Here is a 26,768-nt window from a genome sequence, read left to right as displayed (position 1 = left end):
AGTGTCGGGAACCTGAAAGCTAGTGAAGAACTAGCCCGGGTGATGATGACGCTGGATCCCTGGACAGGGAAGTGTCCTTTTATTTATTTTCCCCAGATTGAACTTCCTTTTTAAAATCCTTCTACAGTGGCTTTAAAAAGGAGGTACTGTTTCAGGGGTAACCCCCCAACAACATGGATCGAGATCAGGTCTGTGGGGTGTGCACCAGTGCTGGAGTGCACACTACCCTCCTGCCTCTTCCTCTCATAAACATCCTCCTCGCAGCATTCTGTTGCTTGGAGATCTCATTTCGGGGAAGCTTTTCCCCTTCATCAGCCACTAGACAGTTTAAGTGGCTAAATATAGATCCAACTCTAGAACTTAACTGGCAGCAATTAATCATAATTAATTAGAGCTGCAATCAGAAACCTTACTAACTGGCAGCTTCAATGGCTTGTTTTGGGATTTCGCTTAAAGGGGTTGAAAACCTTTGTGTTTTTTCACCTTAATGCATCCTATGCATTAAGGTAAAAAAAAACACCTGTTAGGCACCGCCCCCCCCTCCAGTTTTAACTTAACCGAGACCCTTCATCTGTTCGACAGGGGAGCGCTGTCCCTCTCTCCACTGGATAGATTTATAGCAGCACAGCCACTGGCTCCTGCTGCTGTCAATCAAATCCAATGACGCGGGCGCTGGGGCAGAGTGCGGCATTTGTGTCTATGGATGCAAATGCTGGATTCGGGAGCGCGCCCCACAAGTTAACCTGATCAGGAGAGCGCTTCTCCTAGGGGATTATCTGAAGCGGGGAGCCGCCGGGGGACCCCAAAAGAGGATGTTCGGAGCCACTCTGTGCAAAACAAGCTGCACAGTGGAGGCAAGTATGACGTTTCTTATTTCTAAAGGATTTTTTTTTTTTTAATCACTTTAAAGGGGAAGTAAAGCCAAATTTAAAGAAGGATAAAAAATAGACCCTGTAAGGCAAAGGCATAATGAGCTAGATAGCCGTGGCTTGTCCCTGCCCCTTCTCTTTCCCTCCTTGGCTCATCGAGTTTGATTGACCACTGCTGTGTCTTAGCCAGTCAGGAGGGAGGGTCCTAGACAGCCAAGGCTCTCATGCAACATTGCTGGATCGAGATGGGGCCCAGTAAGTATTAGCGGGGCTGAGGGAAGAGCTGCACACTGAAGGTTTTTTATCTTAATGCACAGACTGCCGCAAGAAAAAAAAAAAAAAGCCTTCTGCCTTTAGAGCCACTTTAATTGTATTTTAAAAGCAACTGGTGTTAAAGTGGTTCTAAAGTTAACAGATGTTCTGCCTGAACTCTTTCTCTGCATTAAGGTTAAAAACCTAAGCTCATCCGTTTCTCTGTTCAGATGCCATATCAGCCATAACCCACTGCTGCCCCTTTATTTAGTGATCTCATGCATAAGTCACGTAAACCAGACCCCCCACCCCCAGCCCTTGGGAGTTCCATTTTTGCCTGCAGAAGCTTAATCCTGGTACACACTAATAGTGTTTTTTCAGGTAGAGCGAAAATAAACTGATAGCTCTGGTCAGAGCTGCTGTACTAACAGTCTGACGGTAGTGCAGCGATCTCTTCCGCAGTGCTGTTGTGTTCTGATAGTGGGACACCTACCCAGCCACACTCTGGCGGAAAAAAGCACTGTATGCTTCCTATTGTCAGGCCACTGTGGTCTGGTCACGAGATCAGTTCCTTGTGTCATCAAGCAGCAGTTTCAGGGGAAAGGAGGGAGCGCTGACAATGGATGGCCCATAGTAAGCCTATGGGTGACATCACTACTCAGCCATTCCGGTCATTGTCTAGCACTCTCTTCACTACCCTGTAGCTGCCGCTGGCTGACACATATGAGATCACATGAACAGATCGAAGCGGCCTGAAAATAGGCAAGTGTACAGATCTTTCTTCCACAGGGTAGTTAGTAAAGGTGTTAGAAGGGTGGAGGGTAAGAGCAGTTTTAAGACTAGTTGGCTTTAGGCCAGAATCCCACTTAAAGAGGAAGTAAACCCTGATGGGTTTACTTCCTCTTTTTTTCCCTGCAAAGGTAAAGCATAATGGACTACTATGCATCGCATAGTAGCTCATTATGTGTCACTTACCTGACACAGGAGCCAGCGAAGTCGCCGCTGTCACCTGTAGTCCGCCGCATCCATCTTGGTTGTGGCGTCTCTCGCAGCTCCGACGAATGACAGCGGAGAAGCCGCGATGACGTCACTCCCGCGCATGAGCACGGGAGTCGCGTCTCGGAGCTCCGACGCTGCCATTCGCCGGAGCCGCGATGACGTCACTCCCGCGCATGCGCACGGGAGTAGACAAATTTGGCAAATCCATTCTTGGACTTGCCGCATTTAGTGCGCCTGCGCGCCGCTGTCTACGGCGCATGCGCCGTAGACAGCGGTGCCCATTTTCGGGCAAATATGTCCTAAACCATATAGGTTTAGGAGATATTACTTGGACCTACAGGTAAGCCTTAATCTAGGCTTACCTGTAGGTCAAAGTTGTTTGGAAGGGTTTACTTCCATTTTAAGTTTTTACAGGTTTGTCATAACAGTTTATATACATACTGGTCATGTCGCGTATCAGGAACATTTCTGTCCATGCGCAATTTGTCACTTTCCACTTGATTAAATTTGTTACGTGCATAAGCATCCTGACCGGGTCGCACTGCAGTGACTCCAACATAAGCATCTTGATCGAAGTCCTGCCACCGTACCTTACCTAAGTTGGGAAAATAAAGGGGGGGGGGTTAATTGTCTGGTTTAATAAAACAAGTTTAAAACAGTATAGGCAGTGCAAATGCAAATCCAACTTTTTACTTAAGTATAGTGGTGGAATAAGTGAGAAAGCAAACTATTCATGGTAAGGCCCATTTAAATCTTCAGTTGAAATCAGATAAATGCATTGGGAGTTGCATTAAAACAAAAAGGTGTTAAATGTCTGAAGTTTTTAATTTTCCCAAGGCAGCCACTTCCCAAGTCGAAAATCCTTTCCAATACCAAAATGCTGCAGAATGAGACAATTACTCACTTCTGGTAAGGTTCACCATGCCCCCTGCTGAGTCAGAGCTTCTAACGAGCACGGAGCATGAGCTTTGCCAATCGCAGTTATACCCCCCGACTTCCCTATAAAAGGCATGTGTCAGACCTCTGCAGGGAGACCATTGCTTCGCCATAGGGAGCAAGGGTCCCACTCTGCAGCTGTTGGCAGGGGACAGGCTCATCTTAGGCTGCAACTGCTTCAGATAAAAAAAAATGAACTGTAAGACCTTAAAATACCTTTTGTTTTGGATGCCCCTGGAATGTATTTAACCAATTTAGGGCCTGTGTTAATAGGCTTTGGACTTGTGTTGATGGCATCACTTCTGCTTCCGAGATGATTTAAAATTAATTGATAGATGCATTTGACATCTAAGCAGGTTTTGGGGTGCCATCGACCTGTAAGGGCAAAGAGGACATTGCACAAGTTGAAAAATTGAGAATTGCGTCACAGGGGTGCAGAAGGGCCATGGATCTTACTGCCTTTCCATAAGTCTGAGATACCACCACCAAACGACAGCTCCTGACCATAACTTTCAATAAATTTGGTCTTGTATTATGAAGGTAATGTTTTACCATATATAAAACACTTAATTATTATAATATATAAAACACACACATTATAATATTATTATATATATATATATATATATATATATATATATATATATATATATATATATATATATATATATATATATATATATATATATACATATACACACACACAAAACCCGATGTTCTTGTCATATCAATTTTTGGTCAATGCACTAAAATTGCTTTTGCCAGGAATTCAGAGCAATTCACTCATCACATTCTACCCCTGCCTATAACCTGGTTTCCGTCATCTTTTTTTTGACTCCCAATTTTTCCCAGGAAATATTTAAAGCAGAGCCAAACTTTTACTTTAAAATCAGCTAAATGTATACCAGGTGCATAAAAACAAAATCATCAGAGGCCAGATACTATACTTGTACTAGGTGTCACCGACTCCTAAAGTAGTAATGTAAGGATTAGGAAGCACCTTCTAAATAAGTCAGGGGAGACAGCTCCCATATTTCTGTTCTAACAGCTTTCACTGACAATAGATATGTATTGAAAAATTGAAGTACAAAACATAGCGTAAAAGGACGGTTTGTAATTGCCGAGAAGGTGTTAGACAGCTAGAACGCAGCTGCCAAAGATGTGATAACATCCAACAGTAGAAGTAGCATATTAATAAACAAAATTTGTAGCCTGCAAGTTAGAGTAGGCATCAAAGGGCCAGAGGTAACTGTCACAGGACGTGAAATATTAAGCAGATCAAAACATCAAGTCTGAATAAACAGCATGATCTACAACAATAAAATAGGAAAGAAAAAAAAAAAGGGAGAGAAGGATGTCCACAGTAGGAAGGTGGGATAACAGATAGACAAACACAGAGAGTGTGCCGTAAATCAGGGGAGATCTGGGCATGCTCAGTGACATCATTCTAAAGAACAAAAAGGATTACAACAATACTAAGCAAGTAAGGAGATATCTTCAAGCAGTGTTCAGTAGGGTTTTTTTTATGCCGATTTACATAGGACAAAGTTGTGGGGGAGGGTTTACAACCACTTTAAGCAAGCAAATAACATTGCCTTGAAATTTTATTTTATATATATATATATATATATATATATATATATATATATATATATATATATATATATATATATATATATATATATATATATATATATATATATATATATAATGTGTGTATGAACTTTTTTTTTTTTTGAATGGGATTTATAAAGAAAATTGCCATCTTAAATTTTGGTCGAGTTGTTTGCTGCTAACAAACTGTAAGTCATTAATTTAAATTGGGTTATGACAGCTTTCAAAACAATAACTTGACCAGCCCAAATCCCCCCAAAGAAAATCCTAAAAGAATATCAAACGGTCAATCTATTTATAGAGTTCCTTAGTAGGTAGCCGGTAGTAAAAACCAACCCTATACCTATATTTGATTTCATATAACGGTCAATCTCAACCCTGTTAGGCTGCGTACACACGCGCGGACTGTTGGCCCAACTTTGTCCGTCCAACAGTTTGAGCGAACAGTCCGCTCAAACTTAGCATGGACGGACATGGCCACACACGACGGACGAACAGTTTGCTGAAACCGTGCGCGATGACGTGAACGGCACGTACGACGGGACGAAAAATACGACGTCCTATACACTGCAATGCAACCTTCCGACGTGGAAATCCTTTCTGAGCATGCGCGAGACTTAGTTGGCCGAACAAGCCTACACACGAGCGAACAGTCCGCTGAAACCTTGTTTCAGCGGACAGTTTTTCGGAATTTCCGTAAGACCTTGTTCGGCCAACTGTCCGCTGAAACTGTCCGCTGAAGCCCCACACACGAGCGGACTGTCCGCCCAAACACTGTTCAGCGGACAAGGTTGGGCGAACAGTCCGCGCGTGTGTACGCGGCCTAACACAAAGTCAGTGATTAGAGTTTTAAAACCGACAGTTAAATTTAAAGCCATCAGTATATGCCTTGAATCCAAAATAAAGATCCAGTATGCTTCTCATCAGAAAAGATGTAAAAACAATTCACGCATTATGTGCCATTTTAATTATTTTTTCTATTACTCGAAAGCCCATATAGCCATATATATATATCTTTTCTTTATGTCATTAACAATCCCTCAGCCTATCATCATCCCTCTTCTTTGTACTCCCACAATAATGAACCTGGCAGAAAAAGCAATTCAAAAAAGATATATCTCACACCTTAGAACTGCGATTTCAAAACAGTATTATTGGTTTATTTTTGTACAAAACTAATGAGGAAAATTTAAGATGGCAATTTTCTTTATAAATCCCATTCAAAAAAAAAAGTTCACACACACACACACACACACACACACACACACACACACATATACATACATACATACATATTAAAATTTCAAGGCACCAATGTTATTTGCTTGCTTAAAGTGGTTGTAAACCCTCCCCCACAACTTTGTCCTATGTAAATCGGCATAAAAAAAACCCTACTGAACACTGCTTGAAGATATCTCCTTACTTGCTTAGTATTGTTGTAATCCTTTTTGTTCTTTAGAATGACGTCACTGAGCATGCCCAGATCTCCCCTGATTTACGGCACACTCTCTATGTGTTTGTCTATCTGTTATCAGGACTTGCTACGGCACAACACTGAACTCCCAGGAGGCTGCATAATCACTCAGCTTCCTCCTACACCCCATGTGACATTCCATGCAGTGTAAACCTGGCCATTACTGCAGTCTTATCAGCTGAAGCTGATCAGACTGACACAGGCAAGCATTAGACAATCGGCACAAGTAAATACTATGAAATAAAAACAAGTCAGCTATGAACAGGGAAGCAGTGTTGCCATAGAAACATTAGAATGAGAAGGAGGCTTGGTTAACAGTACAGGAAGTGCTCCATGTAAGGGCGGAAATACACTCCACTGTGGACTCAAGATAGCGCTGCCTTACCCCTGGAAACAAGTTTTTTTTTTAAGTTTAGTTAAATAGTAAGTAATATGCGATTTGGGCTGGATTACAGAGGTTATAGTTTGATAATTACTTATTATAACGGACTAAATGAAAAGAAGCATCAGAGTTTACTTCCTCTTTAAGTGTATAGATATTTTTTTAATATTATTAAAGAAATGTAAAATTATTATTTTATTCACATTTGTAGGGAACTTCCTGTGAGCCTGAGTCTCTGGAAGCGCTGGGAACCACCGGCGTACCTGGACACATCAACTGCTACTTCACCAGCGAGTAGATAGTCTTGCCCACAAGCCGATGAATCGCAGTATTAACCCCACATGCGCTAACATCTCATAAATCTTGAGTTGCCAATGTCTTTTATGTAATGTAATGACTTTTCTCAAGGTAAGCTTCATACTAGTTTGCTGCCTATTTATTCGTAGTCCTGAGAATGCCCGGCCACTTTTTGGATTATGCTACTGCATAGGCAATAAATCTTATTAGTGCGCAGAGAATATAATGGAACCTTGGATTACGAGCATAATCCGTTCCAGGAGAATACTTGTAATCCAAAGCACTTGCATATCAAAGCTAGTCTCCCCATAGAAGTCAACGGAAACAAAAGATAATTTGTTTGCATCGACGTCTATTGCGTGCAATACCGCATGTGGCCAGAGGTGGGGGGGTGCCGGAGAGCTTCGGAAATACTCGGGGACCGCACCTCTGGCCAAATGTGGTACTGCACACCACATTAGTTGAATTCTGCTCATTTTGCGAGACAATACTCGCAAACAGAGTCGGAATATTTTTTTAAAAGTTACTCGTCTTTCAAAACGCTTGTTAACCGCGTTACTCGTTAATCAAGGTTCCACTGTATAACAACATTTTGATGAGACATTTTGAAGGGTTTAAAGTGGAACTTCACTCTCTCAATCAACATTGACTATTTTGAATCCTTATGCTATAGGATGGTATATTATATTTACTTGTTTTAACCATTTTTTTTTTTTCATTTCTTTAGTAACTTCCCAGTTTCTATGCCTAGGCAAATGTCATACATCTCAAGAGTCTCCAGGAGTAGAGGAAGGGTTTTCTCAACTAAGCACTCTTGCCTGCATGCCTTAAACCTCGTACACACAAATCAGATTTTCCGCAGACAAAACCTCTGACTTTTGTCCGAAGGCATGTGCCTGGATTTTGTCTTGCATACAAACGGCAAGGAATTGTCAGCCAACAAACACAAGCGTCGTGACGTCATACGTGTTTTTTCAGCTCTTTAGCATGACCCTTTGGGCTCCTTCTGCCAATTTTGTGTTAGTAGAAGTTTGGCAAGTGTTTATTCGCGCTTTTCAATTTGTGCTTTTTAGTTCGTTTCTGAACGGCTGTTTGTCAACCAGCCATGTTGCAGAATGAGAATGAGATAACGTGTTATTATCGGCCTTCGAGTTATTGCTTTGATCCAAGTCCAGTCCAGGAACAGGAGGAGGATTTCTTGGATCAAAAATTGGTTGCTTTATTAAATTGTGACCAATTATGTCATATGCCTTTGCTGCGGGAGCTCCAGGAGAATAATCCGGATGATTTTCGGAATCATCTCCGGATGACGGACCCCTGCTGTCACCAACTCTTGGCATTGCTGACCCCCTATATTAAGAAGCAGGACACATGCATGAGGCTTTTATTTTATTTTTTTGGTTGAATAATGATTTGATTTGTTATATTTTCTATATTTTTGGATTCATAGAATGCACGTTTTGGTTAAGTTTTATTGGCAGATAGCATGTCTAATTTTTATTGTTTGTTTTTTTTAATAAAAAAAATTCGGAGAATAATACTTGGCTAAGTGTTTTACTTCAAATGACAGTTTGGGAGTAGGCAGTTACACTTAAAATAAAAATAAAATGTAAAATTGACAAGGGACACCAAGATAGTTGTATCTTTGATCTTAAAAGATATGGGATAATGGTGTTGTGGCAACTTGCCCAAAAAAAAAAAAAAAAAAAAAAAAAAAAAAACACAACACACCATAATATTATTCTTTATATCACTAGAAAAAAAAGCCTTTGAAAATTAGTTTGCAATAACTCAATAAGTATCACCAGCAAAGTAGCTTCATTATTATCCCATTAAAGTGGTTGTAAACCCTTACAAACCACTTTGACCTACAGGTAAGCCTAGATTAAGGCTTACCTGTAGGTCCAAGAAATATCTCCTAAACCTATACGGTTTAGGAGACATTTGCCCGAAGACAGGCACCGCTGTCTACGGCGCATGCACCGTAAACAGCGGTGCGCAGGCGCACTGAGCGCGGCATTTCCAACAACGGAGCTGCCGCGCTTGTCGGCTCCCGTGCGCATGTGCGCGAGTGACGTCATCGCGGCTCCGCCGAATGACAGCGGCGGAGCTGCGAGACCCCACCAAAAAGATGGATGCGCTGGACTACAGGGGACAGCGGTGACATCGCTGGCTCCTGTGTCAGGTAAGTGACACATAATGGGCTACTATGCGATGCATAGTAGTCCATTATGCTTTGCCTTTGCAGGGAATGAAAGAGGAAGTAAACCCATCAGGGTTTACTTCCTCTTTAAAGAAGGAGAATGTGCGCTGCATTTCGAGATTTCGTAATTTGCCACGTCACGTCTCCATTACAACCGCTAGTTTACAAGACCGACCACTTCTAGCTCGTCCTTGCTTCAGAGCATGCATGTTTACTTGTATACACACGCCCGGAAAATCCAACAACAGACATTTGTCTACGGAAAATTTTAAAGACTGCCATCCAACATTTGTCCGTGGAAAATCCGACAACAATTGTCCGATGGATCCTACACAGCCTGTCATCACACATTTCCTGTCAGAAAATCTGATCGTGTGTACGAGGCTTTAGCTATGGGCAGATGGATCCCAGGAAGTAAATACTACATGAATCATTTGCCCATCAGATGGCCACTGGCAGAAATGTCCGGGGATATATTTCAAATGTACTGCACATTTACGCCTTTTTTCTCTTTTTAAACACTCTAGAAGTACAGAACAATACCAGTTGATCTGCAAAAATGCACTCTGTACTTAGCTGCACCTTCTAACCTCTTGTTATAAATATTGAATAATAATATAATATTTGTGAATAATTGTGCATAAATATTTATTGGACTTATGCTTGAGTTGTGGCGCTTTCATTCTTTTATATTGGACTCTTCAGACTATTCCGGGGTTCTCGAGTCCAGAACATCCAAGTTAACAGAGAAGAGATTTCAAAAATATAGAGCTGATACATGTCCACATGCACAATCTGGGTCCATCTCCCTAGCAATACATTTTTTAAAATGTTATTTTATTTCTTTATTTTGTGGAAAAGTGCTGGTGACTGCAGCCTGGGATTGCTAGATTGGAAGCAGGGCAGGGAGTACAGTGTCCAATCAAAAGCACTTTACTTTATTAATTTTTGACTTTATTATTTATTTATTTTTTTTAGGGCATACACGGTACAACCCAGGCTAACAATTGCTAAAATGTTTCACAAAAGACATTCCTAACAGGTTGTTAGTTTGGACATGTAATGCAATAAAAAATTTTTCATGAAAACTAGAAAAATCACACTTTTTTTTTTTATGCAGAGTGCTGAAAAAATCACATCAACACCAACTGAAATTTTTACCCGGTGGAAGGGTCTCCAAGTTTTGAGTTTTCTCTTCTTCATTTATGCCTTGTGGACCTCTTTTTTGAAGAGCCATATCATTCCAATCATCCTGCAATAAAATAAAAATGTTCATTATTCAGTGCAACAATAATTAGTGCTAAACACAAAATTCAGCTCTACAACTCAGTATTTATGTTCTTCACAGAGCAATGAATCCTAAAGTGATACTAAATACACACTGTTTACTTTACATGGCCCCTTCTATTTCTGTATTTCTTCTATTTCTGTATGTGGATGATGGCACTGTAATTATTTTTAATAAGAAAACCCATCCCCAGTACCTTTTTCCTAATCGATATACAGCTGGCACATGACCCAATCTTTCCCAGCTTGTCTGCAGGGAAACATAAGCAGGAGGAGTTTTATAGTCCTCTACTGCTGGTCACGTTTAAAAAAAAAAAAGAGAAAAAAGCCTTTGGAATATGCAGAGTAAAAATAAATATCAATAAACTGTTTTAAATTGCCATACGAATAGATACTGTATTTATTGGCGTATAACACGCACCTTTTCACCCTGAAAATCAGGTGCAAATAGCGTGTGCGTGTTATACGCCAATACTTCAATCTTATCTGAGGGGACAGGGAGGAGGGCGGGACGAGCGCCATCAGATTTAATACAGTAAGAATCTCCTGTTTACTTGGCAGCCTCTGTAATAAGAAGCCCTGTTTCCTGGGAAGCCATTGGACCAGTGTTCTGTCCATCATGGGAGATTCTCACCGACTAATCTGTTGCCGCTCGTCCCGCCCCCCTCCCTGTCCCCTCTAGGATGCAGATGGGCATCGATCAGACTGCACTGATGGCAAATGGTGAGGCTGCTGCACTGATGGCAATGGTGAGGCTGCTGCACTGACGGCAATGGTGAGGCTGCTGCACTGACGGCAATGGTGAGGCTGCTGCACTGACGGCAATGGTGAGGCTGCTGCACCGACGGCAATGGTGAGGCTGCTGCACCGACGGCAATGGTGAGGCTGCTGCACCGACGGCAATGGTGAGGCTGCTGCACCGACGGCAATGGTGAGGCTGCTGCACCGACGGCAATGGTGAGGCTGCTGCACCGACGGCAATGGTGAGGCTGCTGCACCGACGGCAATGGTGAGGCTGCTGCACCGACGGCAATGGTGAGGCTGCTGCACCGACGGCAATGGTGAGGCTGCTGCACCGACGGCAATGGTGAGGCTGCTGCACCGACGGCAATGGTGAGGCTGCTGCACCGACGGCAATGGTGAGGCTGCTGCACCGACGGCAATGGTGAGGCTGCTGCACCGATGGCAATGGTGAGGCTGCTGCACCGATGGCAATGGTGAGGCTGCATTAATGTGGACTGATGAGGCTGAATAAGCTTCAAAAAAGGTGAACACCACCCAGGTGTGTTAGAAAAGCTTATGAATATTCGCTTTCCTAACACTGAACCGCCTCTCTGCCAATCAGGTGCTCGGGTCTGTTACCTGTCTCCTGATTGGACACCTATCAGGAGGAGACGCACGGAGGAGACAGGTCTGACACGCTGCAAGGTCCCACTGCTCACCACCATCACCCGCATGCCTGACCCGCCAGCGAGACAGGGTAAGTACCGGGCAGATGGTGAGCAGACGGGGGGGGGGCACAGTGGCAGCGTTTGATGGGGCACAGTGAGGCTGCAATTGATGGGGCACAGCGAGGCTACAATTGATGTAGCTGCCACTGAGCTGGACCAACAGCTGCCTCAGGCTCTCTATGGCCTGCTGAGGGGCTAAGCCACCCACTCATGTCTCCTCCACAGCCCAGTGCTCCAGTGATCGCTGGAGGGGCAGAGTAGTGACTTAGAGTGGACCCGAGAACTGAGCAATCAGCGATCTCAGAGCCAGCAGGGGGACAGCGGTAGCCATCTAGGTGCGTATGAATGTTCGTTTTTTTTCTTTCCTCACACTTCTCATTTAGGAATGGTGCCATCACCTAGGATTTTTCAAAGTAAAGAAGGTGCCAAGCATCTGCAATATTTGTACAGCTCAATATGATCTACTGGCCCTCACTACCAGTGCAGACTGATGAAACATTTTGCAGGGTTGCTATTTCTACCTCTGTTAGAGCCAAAACAATCATGCTAAGGGCCGGTTCACACTGCGGCGCGAGGCGAGGCGACACGGCTCGCCTCGCCTCGCTCCCGCAAGTCGTCCCCATTGAGTACAATGGAACCGTTCTGAGAGGAGCGACTCGAGTCGCTCCGACTCAGAAAAAAGGTTCCTGTACTACTTCGGGGCGACTTCGGGGGCGACTTGCATTGACTTCTATGCAGAAGTCCTCTGCAAGTCGCCCCTGACCCCCCCTGCAAGTCGCGGCGAGGAAGTCGGAGACGCCTCGCCGCGGCTCGCAGTGTGAACCGGCCCTAATGCAGCCTGCAGAATACATTTGTTTCATAAACAGAAAGTAAAATGTAAACATAGATTTAATTAAAATGCAATTAAAGCTAAATTTCTTTTTTGGCAGATTTCCCCAGTATTTTCTTTTAAACTAAAAAGGTATAGTGAAATCATTCAAGGTAAGAGATTGATAAACACATACATACCAAAAAGAAAACGGTCTTTAACTGTCAAGTTAACAAATCAAAAGATCTTAAATAAACAGGTAAATTAGAATTATTTCACCCCTTAATGACCAGGCCATTTTTGCAATACGGCACTGCTTTAACCGACAATTGCGTAGTCATGTGACGCTGTACACAAACAAAAATTAAGTCCTTTTTTCCCCACAAATAGAGCTTTCTTTTGGTGTTATTCCATCACCTCTGCAGTCTTTATTTTTGCACTATATACAAAAAAATGCTGACAATTTTGAAAAAATTGTATTTATTTTTTTACCTTTTGCTATAATAAATATCCCCAAAAAAAATAATAAAAAAAAAAAAAATACACAAAAAAAATATGCAATAAGCGTACATTGATTGGTTTGTGCCAAAGTTATAGCGTCTACAATTTTTTATTTTTTTTTACTAGTAATGGCGGTGATCATCCATTTTTAGCAGGACTGCAACATTGCGGTGGCCAGATTGGAAATTTGACACTTTTTTGGGACCAGCGATATTTATACAGCAATCAGTGCTAAAAATAGCCACCTATTACTGTATAAATGACACTGGCAGGGAAGGGGCAATCAAGGAGTTACGTGTCCCCTGGGAGGTGTTTCTAACTGTGGAGGGGAGTGTGCTGGCTGGGAATAGAGAGAAAGAAATCGCTGTTCCTGATCACTAGGAACAGGCGATCTCTCTCTACTCCCCTATCAGAACGGGGATCTGTTTGTTTACATTGAGAGACCCCCATTCTGGCTCACTGTTTAGCGATCGTGGGTGGCAAGTGGACATTGCGGCTGCTGGGCACATGCAAGCGGAGCACGCCTGCTACTGCTCTTAAACCTGATGGTGGCTGGTCAGCAAGAGATTAATAAGCATTTTTGTATAGGTAAAAATGGCTACATTACTACAACTCAGCCTTCTCCCAAAGCAGCTAGTGCATACTAATACAATCAGTAGGGCATGAGATCATCCCCTACATGTATTCCCTTTGATTAAACATAGCACAGGATTTCATTGGGTTTCCTTGGAAGGTAGGGCTAGTTGGGGTTGTTTGTATGCCCTTGTTTTGGTATTTTTGTGTAACCGTATTGGCAATTGGGGATTTTTACAGCTTTTTTCTTAGCTCATGGTACCACACAGCATCTTCTTAGGCCTACTGAGGCCTCTTTTTTTTTTTTTATTTTTTTTTTTTTTTATTAGTGCACTTAGATCTAGGCCATGCTAGGCTGCTTGTTTTATTTTTGTGAATGGCATTTTGTAAATGCAGTGTATGCAAGTGTACTCATATTGCTGATGTGCCCGCTGTATGTTGCTGTACAGTGCTACGAAGCCCACGATTTTGCATGAATTATACTGAAACTAATAAAAAGACATTTAAAAAAAATAAAATAAAAAATAAAATCTGTTCTTAGCCTTCAGTGAAGGAAATCTTGCTTGGGTCTTATTTGAGCAAATGTGTGAAAATGTTGAAATTTAGGGTTTTGGCATTTGTGTTATGTTTGTGTTTTAAGTCCATTCAGCGATACACTTACTATAAATTCAGTAGGAATGATGTTATAAAGGCACTGCAAAAATAACCATGATAGAATTAAACAGACAAGCATACAAAATCCCAGCCACATGTACAAGCATGGGCTGGTCATTTAGCTTTTTCAGCAGCTACTTTTGGCTTTGGTGTCAGTTATAGGAACACGACTAGTAAAAAGCACTTTATTTTTTGCAGTTTTTATACCTGGTCCTAAATGCTTCCCTCAGCTGTTTAAACACACAGGGGGTTACACACATTCTAGAAATCGCTGTCGTGCTTGGTCAGGGATTTTTTTTTTTTACAACGCAGCATTCACATAAAAAGCTAGATTTATCCTAGAATATAATTGGCAAAGCTCTTTGAATACACCGATACCATGTCAGTTTGTTTTTTTTTTGTTTTTTAATAGCAAGGCCTCAGGGTGATTTTTACATAGTAAACTCCAAAATCCAAGCTTTGAAGTTACAGGCCCCATGTACCCGGGACGTTTTAAAACCTCTCCTTAATAATTTAACTTGACAGATAGTAACGGATGTTTAAAAACGTCCGTTGTGCTGCATTTACATGTCGTCTTTGCGCTTAGAATCGTTTTTCACATTAAAAATAGTCCAAAATGTTTCTCCATTAAAAACGGCTAAACAAAAATGTGGCTAAACACGAGTTACCACGTTTACAAGCTGTTATGTGCATTTGGCGTTTCAAATGCCTCTGAACGTCTGTCCTAAACGCATTTTTTTTGCTTTCCAAGAAATGGTTCTAAACTCAACTGCCTAGAAACGACCTTGTGTACATGTACTGATAAGATAACAGGGGAGAGTTCAGGGGCAGCTGAAAAAAAATGGCCAACTGCTCCTAAACGTCCGTTTACCAGCAGTAGCGTACATGAGGCCTAAGCAATATTTACCCTTTGACATTACATGGTGACACAAAAGTCAAAAGAATGTCTGAATGAGTCACAAGTATGCTGAATGACACTCACACAATAAACCCAATTGTCATTCAGTGCCTAGTGCGTTCTGCAGGACTCGGATATTAACAGGAAGGTGTATCTTATTGAATGGTCTAATTGTATTGTTATTTTGCTTTGTGCATGGGTCTGTATCAGGTGAGGGGAGCCAAATCCAACTCCCATTCATCTCTGCAACAACAGATCACTTCTAAACTAGTGATCTCCTTCTGGCGGTTTTAAAAAACAAACAAACAATATATTACAATAGCAGTATTCTATTGCTGTTAGAAAGGAGGCAGATAGGTCAAACATGGTTGCTTTGAGCTCACCGAAAATCCTAAAGATGCCAAGGAATTAAAATTCAATAAACAGAAGTTTACAAAAATGCCAAGGAAGGCATGGAACTGCCAAAGTAAACAATGTGGAATAGTTACAGAGTTGAAAAAGTCTTAGCTCTGGACCCCCAAGCTGACCACAAACACAAGTGGTTGTGCAAACTGCTAGGACCTGTCCCGGCCATCTTAAAAGCATGGATAGCAAATTGCAATGCTAGTGTATCATCACATATGGCGACCCATCGCATTTGGGTACCCGCTGGAGTGCGCATGCGAGACGCCGCCATATGTGTTCCAACACTTTTACGACAAAACAGCACACTAAAACCGTCAGATAGTGTGACGGAACTAACGTTGAATTACACTTGTGCAGTAATTATGTGGCTCCACCCCTAAGTCCAGGTTTAAGCCCCACCATCCAAGTGGACATAGAGTTAGATTATAATTATGCCGAGCAAAGCGAGGCTGTGCCCGAAGCGTGGTGAGCGAAGCAAGTCCGCAAGGGGCCCTGTTGCAAAGTGGTGTCTTACAATCAATTATACAGAAGAGCTTTTCTGTAACATCACATTATCTGACGGTTTCACTGCTCCGTATTGTCGAAAAAACTTTTGGAACACATATCGGAATGCGCAGTGCGAAATTTCTCAGCAGATCGTCACTTCCGTAGCCAAATGTGATGGGTCGCCATATGTGATTAACCACTTGCTTACTGGGCACTTAAACCCCCCTCAGTCCCAGACCAATTTTCAGCTTTCAGCGCTGATGCACTTTGAATGACAATTGCGCGGGCATACAACACTGTACCCAAATGAAATTTTTATCATTTTTTTCCCACAAATAGAGCTTTCTTTTGGTGGTATTTAATTACAGCTGGGAGTTTTATTTTTTGCTAAACAAACAAAAAAAGATGCAAAAAAAAAAAAAAAAAATCATGTTTAATAGTTTGTTATACAATTTTGCAAACAGGTCATTTTTCTCCTTCATTGAAGTGCGCTGATGAGGCGGCACTGATAGGCTGCACTGGTGGGCACTGATAGGCACAGATAAGGCGGCACTAATAGGCATAGATAAGGCGGCACCGATAAGGCGGCACTGATGGGCAAAGATGGGCACAGATAAGATGGCACGGATGGGTGGCACTAAGGGGCACTGATAGTGGCACTGGGGTGCAGCACCTTAGTTGAGGCAGATTGTGGGCACTGCTGGGTGGCACTGTGGGCACTGCTGGGTGGCACTGACAGGGGGGGGCACATTTTTTATTGATGTGGCAAAGCAGGGGGCAGGTGGGCACTGGCAGGGCTGGCCGTGATCGGGACTAATGTCCCGATAACGGCCGCCGGTGATCGGCTCTTTTTTTTTCTCCTCGCGCTCTCAGCGCGAGGAGGAATAATAGCCGATTACCGGCTCCGTTGTATCACATAATCAGCTGTCATTGGCTGACAGCTGATCACGTGATAAGGGGTCGGGAACGACCCCTCGCTCGGATCGGTGATCAGGCGAGTCTTGTAGACTCGCCAATCACAGAGCGCGCCGCGCGCGCCCAGGCCGCTCGTGCAAGGGACGACGTCAATAGACGTAGTCCCGGCAAAGGAGATCCGCGCTGTAGCCGTCATTCGGCTATAGCGCGGGTCTCAAGTGGTTAAACACCTGCACGGTTTTTAAAACAGGCAGCTGAGGCAGGAGGTGGCTACTCTATTCTGTTGATCCTATCCTTTGAAGCATGACCAAGCATCCTTTCCTTTGTGTTCTAGATCAAACAGAAGCCTTATCATACAGTTCTACAGTTACCTGACTCTAGTTACCATTAATGCCATCATTGGTCAGACTTTGACCTTTGTCATTTGTCAAAGCACAACTCTGGGCAAATAAAATAAATTATCCCTTACAGTGAGGTTGGGCCTACACATTGTGCCATTCACACTACAGAAGTAACTGGTTTATTTCTGCACTAGAAGAACGAACGCCAGTCACTGATGGAAAACAACTGTTTCCATGTGTCCTTTTCTCAGTGCAACACAACCCAGAGGTCTGGCGCAGTGAGGTGCACACTTTCTGCATAATATGGTACCTCCCTGAATGACACTGCACTGCAAGTGTCATCCAGGAAGGTGTCTCAACTAGGATTATGATCTTTATTAGTTTTTATAAGGATAGATTTAATTTAGGACAGGGGTGTCCAAACTTTTTTCAAAGAGGGCCAGATTTGACGAAGTGAACATGCATAAGAGCCGACCATTTTGCCTGACATTCTTTGAACCATTAAAATTAAATGCAAAATTAACTATTACACTGGGAGGAGGACAAAAAAAAAATTGATTGCTTCATTAGTCGTGACCAATTATGTCATATGCCTTTGTCGCAGGAGCTCCAGGTGAATAATCTGGATGATTATCCAAATTAATGTATTTAGCGGCGTATTTTAAGAGGGAAGTTTCAGGGGGAAAAAAAAATAACGAAAAAAATACATGAAAAATTTTAAATAAAGGAACTTTGAAGAAAAATAAGGGTCAGTGCCCATCTGCCGCCTCACCGTTGCCATCAATGTAGCCTGATCAATGCCTATCTGCAGCCTAGGACAAGGAGGGGGGTAGGGCAAGTGCCGACAGCTTACACACAGTGAGAATCTCCTATGATAGACAGAACACTGGTCCAATAGCGGCCCAGGAGACGCGACTTCCTATTACAGAGGCCACCAAGAAAACAGGAGATTCTCACTGTATGTAATCTGACTGTGCTTGTCCCGCCCCCCTCCCTATCCCCTCTGAGGCAGCTAAAATGTAAGTATTGGCGTATAACACGCACACACTATTTGCACCTGATTTTCAGGGTGAAAAAGTGCATGTTACCGGTATATGCCAATAAATACAGTATCCCCGGATGACGGACCCCTGCTTTCACCAACTCTTGGCATTGTTGACCCCCTATATAAAGAAGCAGGACACATGCATGAAGCTTTTAATTTTTTGGGTTGAATAAGGATTTGATTCGGTATATTTTCTATATTTGTGGATGCATAGAATGCACTTTTTGGTTAAGTTCTATTGGCAGATAGCATGTCTAATTTTATTTGTTTTCTTTCTTTAATGCCCAATAAAAATGCACAATAAAAATTTTAAATATGTGGAGAAGAATACTTGGCTATGTGTTTTACTTCAAATGACAGTTTGGGAGTAGGCAGTTACATTTTCAAAAACACAATGTAAAATTAACAAGGGACACCGACATAGTTGTATATTTGATCTTAAAAGCTACGGATAATGGTGTTGTGTAACTTGCACGAAAGAAAAAAGGGGGGGAAAAAAAAAAAAAAAAAAAAGCAGCATAATGTTATTCTTGATATCACTAGGGGAAAAAAAGCCTTTGAAAATTAGTTTGCAATAACTCCATCAGTATCACCAGCAAAGCAGCTTCATTATTATCCTGTTAAAGAAGATAATGTGCGCTGCATTTCAAGATTTCATAATTTGACACGTCACAAATGTTAATTCTCCATTAAATCCTTGCTTCCGAGTATGCATGTCTGTGCTTTGGACTTTTGTCCAACTAACTTGTCTACACGCGCTCAGAAAATCCGGCAATAGGCATTTGTCCATAGAAAATTTTAAAACTTGCCACCCAAACATTTGTCCAAGGAAAACCCAACAATTGTCCGATGGAGTGTACAAACGATCAGATTTTCCGCCAACAGCCTGTCGTCACACATTTCCTGTCGGAAAATCCGATCGTGTGTACTCGGCTTGAGCATGTTATTTGGATATATCTCATTTATCAGTGTATAACACGCACCTTCACTTTAAGAGGGAAATTTCAGGAAAAAAAAAAAAAGAACTGTGTGTGATGCAAAATAAGGGTCAGTGCCCATCTGCAGCCTCACCATTGCCATCAGTGCAGCCTGATCGATGCCCATCTGCAGCCTTGGAAGGAACGGTGAGGACGGCGTGACAAGTGCCAACCAATTACATACAGGAGAATGAGATATAGATAGATAGATAGATAGATATACACACACACACACTAGAGGTCGACCGATATATCGGCCGGCCGATATATCGGCCGATATTTGCCGTTTTTTAAATAATCGGCATCGGCCGATTTGTGCTGATAAAAAGCCGATTTAGAACTACAGGGGGACTTTGAAATGACTTCTGTATAGAAGTCAGTCTAAGTTGACTGAGTCGTCATAGCAACCCTTTCCTCCTCTCTGGGCAGGCTGCCAAGAAAAGAACATAAAGATACAATGTTTACACTTGAATGAATGAAGTCATCTCAGTGTGTAGAAGTTCTCAGTTTAACCATTTAAAGACTAAATCTTTTCTGACACTTGTTGCTTACAAGTAAAAATCCTGTATTTTCTGTCAGAAAATCACTTAGACCCCCCCAAAAATGATATATATTTTTTTAGCAGAGATCCTAGGGAATAAAATAGCGGTTGTTGCAATATTTTATGTCACACGGCATTTGCACAGAGGTCTTTCAAATGCATTTTTTTGGGAAAAAAATACACCATTTAAAAAATAAAAATAAAATAAAAACAGTAAAGTTAGCCCATTTTTTTTTTTTTTGTCCAAAAGTTTTGACTACCTGTTTTTATTTAATATATATATATTTTTTTTTTATCTAAATCATACATACAAGTAAACTGATTGGAGGTTTGTTTTGTTTAATAAATGTTTAACTGTAAGAAATTTTCTGTATCACGTATGAAGGCCGCTTTCACACTGGAGCGGGCAGGCGTTGATGGTAAAACGCAAGTTTTAGCGGCTCTTTACCATCATTTTAGTGGTGCTATTTGGCTGCTAGTGGGGCGCATATAACCCAGCTAGCAGCCAAGGAAGAGGTTAAATGCGCCCATGAAGCACTGCTGCCAAATCGCATTGCATGCGCTTCGGCAGTGGTGCCCATTCATATCAATGGGCAGGAGTGGTGGAGGAGCGGTATACACCACTCCAAACGTGCTGCTTGCGGGACTTTTTTTTAAGATCCTGCCAGCGCATCGCCTCAGTGTGAAAGCACTCTGTCTTTCACACAGACTGCAGGGGAGCCATTTTACAGGCACTTTACAGGCGCTATTTTTAGACCAAAAGCGCCTTAAAACGCCACAGTGGGAAAGGTGTGTTAGATCAAGGGGGATTAAAAATAAATAAAATAAAATAAAATCGGCCTAACATATCGGCCCAAAAAAAAATCGGCATCATATATCGGCAATCGGCCGCCATGATTTCTAAATATCGGCATCGGCCAGAGAAAAACCCATATCGGTCGACCTCTAACACACACACACACACACACACACACACACACACACACACACACACACACAAGCATTATTAAACTGGAACGCGGGATGGACTTTGGACATGCCAGATTTAGGATATTCTAGTTTGTTCTTTTATGTCAGAGGATTTATCGGTTTGCTGGTTAGGGATTCCTGCAAGCTCACGACTTTGCTACCATGACTTCAACTGGCCATAAGTGGGTCAAATTCCCAAAAAATAATTTATATTATATATTTTTTTTTATTATTATTATATAATTTTTTTTTTTTTTTTACAGAAATTGTAACTAAGAATTTTCTTTTGAAAACCGCACCATTGGTGGGGCTGCAGCAACAGCCACTTTTCATGTGCCCATCAAATTTTTGTCAAAGCTTAAGCCCGGGTTCACACTGATCTGCGGGAATGAAGCGATACAAGTTCAGTTGAACCCTCAAGATTTCACTCCTGCATGTCAGTTCCGATTTTGGGGCGCGATTGCAGAGACATCTTTGCGGTGTTTCAGCACAAATGTCAATGTCGAAATTGCAAAAAGTAGTACAGAAATTACTTTTTGAAACTTTTTGAAATCGGTGCAGCGCCGCGCCGATTAGGATGGTGCCATTGATGGCAATTGCCACCGATTTGACATGTCAAAATGCTCCAGTGTGAACCAGGGCTCATGGAACAAGCGGAAGTTAGAAGCTGATTGGATACCATACATAGCTGCACCAGATTTTGCACTCTCTAGTTTTATTAAATCAACCTCACTGTGTCAGTATGGTTTTTTGTGAGTATTGTAGAAAGCTGGTAGTTAAAATCATGAATGTCAAGTTGTTTCACTGTGTATGGTAGCTACAGTATAGGTAAAACTCCACAGCTTCCCTTGCTTTTGGTTTTTAATTGGGTATTTCATTTGGTTAATTACACTGAACCAGATGAAGAGCAGGGATGCTGAAAACTGTTGTGCCTGTACTTACCTGGGTACTGTATAATTACTTTTCTAAAAAGAATTCAGTATTACACTGTAGAGGAATGGTAGACTTATAACGGTCAGTGGCACCCAATATATAAAAATTTGGGATATACATATATATATATATATATATATATATATATATATATATATATATATATTTTCCACACACACACACTTTATTGTTTATTTAGTTTGGGTAACTAAAAAGGGAAGGAATGGAGCGTATACAGCATATTCATAAGGCAACATACGCTTCAGGAGCTTTCTGCGTATGTGTTAATTCTTCTTACCCATTAATCTTTTTAGGAATAATGAACGTGGCTTAGGATTTTTTTTTTCTGAGGGCGTCTGCATATGTTGCCTGCATCATTGCTAAATTTGGTAACCTTGCATTTAGGCTGTCTCCTCATGACCTATTCATTTTTTTTTTTTTTTTTTTTTTTTTTATATATTTTAGTTATAGCAAGTTTACATGAACACTTTTGAAATAAAAAGTTATCCTTCCTTCATGAATAATGGGAATCCCCTTTGTTTCAGGCTGTTATATAGAGGCGTATAAATGTATGAACACCAGACTTTTGGACGGCTTTGCTCTTGTATGTAAAAGAAGGGAAATAAACCTTTTTTGCGCCTTTAGGTGTCCATCTCAGAAAGCCGGTAGGTGTCCTGTGCACCCGCAGGCAGTCCCATTCATGCCTATTAAGACGCAATGGCTGCAATGACAACTGATGGTCCCAATTTGACAGCCATGCAGGTGTGTATCCCCAAATGCACTCTGTCTGTATTGCATCTTAATAGACATGAATGGGACTGCCTGGGTGTAAGGCCCAAAAAAACAAACCCACCTCTTTATTTTATATTCGCCATGCTGTGTGAGTAGGAACACATACGATACTTATGGTGGGGTTGTCTCAAATTTATCCGAAAAAAAGTAGAACTGCACTTTGAGAAAAATACAGTGCCTTGCAAAAGTATTCACCCCCTTGGCCTTTTACCGATTTTGTTACATTACAGCCTTTAGTTCAAAGTTTTTCTGAATTATATGAGATGGATCAGAACACAATAGTCTAAGTCGGTAAAGTAAAATTTGAAAAAATATATACATAAACCTATTTTTCAGAAATAAAAGACTTATAATTGGCATGTGCGTATGTATTCAGCTCCTTTGTTATGAAGCTCATAAAAAGCTCCGGTGCAACCAATTACCTTCGGAAGTCACATAATTAGTAAAATGATGTCTACCTGTGTGTAATCTAAGTGTCACACAATCTGTCATTACATATACACACCCTTTTGAAAGGCCCCAGAGGCTGCAACACCTAATCAAGAGGCACCACTAACCAAACACTGCTAAGACCAAGGAACTCTCCAAACCAGTAAGGGACAATGTTGTTGAGAAGTACAAGTCAGGGTTAGGTTATAAAAAATATCCAAATCTTTGATAGTCACCATCAAATCTATCATAACCAAATGGAAAAAACATGGCTGTCAAGAGCACTCCAAAACTCACGGACCGAGCAAGGAGGGCATTAGTAAGAGAGGCAGCACAGAGACCCAAGGTAACCCTGGAGGAGTTGCAGAGTTCCACAGCAGAGACTGGAGTATCTGTACATAGGATGACAATAAGCAGTAAGCTCCATAGAGTTGGGCTTCATGGCAGAGTGGCCAGAAGAAACCCATTACTTTCAGCAAAAAAACAAAATGGCATGTTTTGAGTTTGCGAAAAGGCATGTGGGAGACTCCCAAAATGTATGGAGGAAGGTGCTCTGGGCTGATGAGACTAAAATTGAATTTTGGCCAAAGAAAACGCTATGTCTGGTGTAAACAGTCCCTCACGACTGCTTCCTGGGTGCTCACACACTGCTGCAATGTGCACGTTTTTTTTATAGGATCCCAGGCACCCGGAAGGCAGCTTTGGATATCAGCAATGCCTCCAGGAGGTGGGGTGTGATATGGATTTAAAGTCTACAAGTAAAACAACTAAAGTGGAACTATACTGCATCTGAGCACCACAAACCAAAATACTACTTAACCCTTTCGCTGCCAGAGACGTTTTTGCATTTTTTTTTCACACATTTAAGAAAATCATTTTAGGCCTGAACATTACACAAAACTCAGGGATCGGATCATTCCTCGGATCGGATCATTTTTCGGATCAGCAAATAATTGAATTTGCAAAAACCTGTGAAAATTCCACCGCCATATAATCCCCACTGTAATATCGGTTGAGCATGGCTGGGTATGGCAGAGTATTGGCAGGGTAGGCGGTCAAAGAGCAGCGCTGTGGACACTACAGATGCAGCCCACAGCGCTGCATCCATCCGATCTCTCCCTTCCACTGTACAGATCAATACAGAGAGGGAAGAGAGGAGCGATCACATTGTAAACGGCCTGGGTGAAGAAAGATGGCCGCCGCTTCGGAGCTAGGCCAAAGCCACGGCCTTTCCTAAGGCCGTGACCGCGAAGCGCTCCGCTGAGCGTGGCGTGTGCCGATCCGAGTGGGGTGACGAGTTCGGATCACGGATTGGTGACAATCTGTTGCACCCCTACACAAAACCCACAAATATTATATTTTCTGAAAGCAGACAACCTAGAGAGAGTAAAATCGTGGCAGCTCCAATTTTTTTGTGTTACACGATACTACTGCAAAGGTCTAGGAAAAGCAACTTTTTTTTTTTTTTTTACAAAAAACACAAAATGCGAATTTCTCAAATTTTTGATTTAATATAAAAGACGAGGTTGCGGTGAGTAAATAGAAACCCAACATGCCAAACCTTAAATTTTTGTGTGCCGGTGAAAATTTCTATAGGCGACACTAAAATCCCCCCCTATAGGTGTCAGTTTAGTGTAATGGAGAAGGTCTCGTGTTAGAATTATTGCTCTCACTCCGGTGTGCGTGGCGATATGTAATGTGTATCGCAATCGACATTTTCACACATGGGTGCCCCGACGCATGTGTTTATGGGGGGGGAGAGAGATTTTATGTGCGTGGGTGTAACTTTTTTTTTTTTTTTGCAAAAAAACATTTCATCACATAGGAGACAAAAAGCACCCATGTGATTTTATTTTATTTTTTTTGGGTGAAAAGTTCTCTTTATTTAGCTATGCAGGCTCTAAAAGATCCTGGATGTCTCCCCTGTGCTCCACTAAATGTTTTGCAATGCCGATCACATTGCTCATTCCGACATCCGCTGCATGTCTAAGCTAGCCAGGGACACAGAGCTCGACCCGGAACTGGTGTCAGAGACGTTGCTTCTCAGGTCACAAGAAGGGGAGGAGAGCGGACATGTGTCCGCTCTTCTCCTTCCCATCCAGCCGTCGGTACCCACCACGGAGCTCCCGGGCCTGCCAATTGGCAAGCGGAGCCCAGTTAACATGGGGGGGCATGGTGCCGGGGTGTGTGCGAGCGATTGGGCAACAGCGCTGCTGCACGAATTTTCGCACCTTACAGGCAGGAGTCTGCGTGTCAGTTTCCCACACAAATCCCAGTGGCTGCATCCACCAGATTGGCAATAAGCCCCCCCCCCCCCCCCCAACCCGTTGTCAGGTCCACACAAGCAAACATATTGGCCTAAGTTTATGAAGAAATTAGATTATTTTTTTTTCAATTTTTGGAGCATTATTTCTGGAAAAGAAATTACAAATTTCATATGGGAACAGTGTTGCATGCGGTGTTAATTTTGTCGACTTGACTAATATATTTTCATTGACTAAGCCCTGGTCCACATTGGTACGATTTGACATGTCAAATCGCATGTCAAATTGGCGGAAATGGCACCGTCCTAATCAGCCAATTTCAAAAATGTGTTTCTGTTCTACTTTTTGCGATTTCTGGCTGCGATTTAAACGGACATCTGTGCAGAAACCCGTACAGATGTCTCTGAAATTGCAGCCAAAATCGGGACTGACACGCGGGAGTGAAACCGTGCCAGTTCAGCTGAATTCGCACGGCTCAGTGTGACCATGGGCTCAGGGTAAAATTAACACCATTTTAGTTGACTAAAATACGACTAAAACTAAAATGGCATTTTAGTCAAAAGACTGACTAAAACTAAATCGAAAATCATCAAAATAACACTACTCTGCTGCCCATTTCTAAATCGGCAACACAATTCCATCCAGAGCTTATAATAATAGCACAATAAAGTTTAAACATGTATTGCACTATTCCGCTACTGCAAAATAAGGGCATTTACTAACCTGCTGAAAAGAGAAAAAAAAAAGGGATTAAGAAAAAGGCTTTTCTTATATTTTTTCTTAATATTTAATGTCGGTAATATATGCAATGACATTACAGCCAATAGAGAGTTTACAGTTTTGTTTTTTTGTACTTTGCACTTCTGCATGTTAAAAATAAATATTTTTGTTTGTTTACAAAACTTAGTTTTATTTAAAAAGACGTTATAGATCACAGCGGCTAAATCTGTGTCTGTAGTGCATGTTCAACCCTTAAAGCGGAGGTCCACCCTAAAGTGGACCTTCCGCTCATTGGAACCCTCCCCCCCTCCGGCGCCACAATTGGCACCTTTCAGGGGGGAGGGGGGTGCAGGTACCTGTACAGTACAGGTATCTGCACCCACTTCCGGCGTAGATTCTGCAGAAGGTACGCCCCTTTCCGCAGAATCTACGCCCCTTTCAGAAGGTCCCCCGCTGCCTGCTGGGAAACACACGGATCCCAGAGACAGCGGGGACCATCCTTATGGCGCAGCGCGACTCGCGCATGCGCAGTAGGGAACCGGGAAATGAAGCCGCAAGGCTCCACTTCCTGATTCCCATACCCAAGATGGCGGCGGCAGCACCCGAGAGACGATCGAGAGATCGGCTTTGGGTGCCGACATCGCGGGCGCGCTGGGCGGGTAAGTGTCATTATTTTAAAAGTCAGCAGCTGCAGTATTTGTAGCTGCTGGCTTTAAAAAAAAAAAAAAAAACGGCGGACTCCCGCTTTAATAC

The 26,768-nt window shown here is 42.2% G+C and overlaps 1 protein-coding gene across 2 annotated transcripts in view; it reads right to left on the bottom strand.

The window, feature by feature from the left end:
* The window catches only part of GALNT2 (polypeptide N-acetylgalactosaminyltransferase 2), a 192,033-nt gene that overhangs the window by 131,638 nt on the left and 33,627 nt on the right, over positions 1-26,768 (bottom strand). The window contains exons 2-4 of one of the 2 annotated variants that reach the window (XM_077486200.1): positions 10,188-10,278; positions 3,273-3,431; positions 2,562-2,715 (exon numbers count right to left, since the gene is read on the bottom strand). In XM_077486200.1, the coding sequence (XP_077342326.1) occupies positions 2,562-2,715; positions 3,273-3,431; positions 10,188-10,278 (404 nt within the window). The remainder of the gene's footprint in view (positions 1-2,561; positions 2,716-3,272; positions 3,432-10,187; positions 10,279-26,768) is intronic. The other variant, XM_077486201.1, reaches the window with a different exon arrangement.

This window comes from Lithobates pipiens, unplaced genomic scaffold (genome assembly GCF_037356315.1).
Source record: "Lithobates pipiens isolate NorthernLeopardFrog02 unplaced genomic scaffold, aLitPip1_a1.2 Scaffold_18, whole genome shotgun sequence".
In the NCBI taxonomy this organism is placed as follows: domain Eukaryota; kingdom Metazoa; phylum Chordata; class Amphibia; order Anura; family Ranidae; genus Lithobates; species Lithobates pipiens.
Note: the sequence above shows the minus strand (reverse complement) of the source record. Positions and strands in the feature narration are given on the sequence as shown.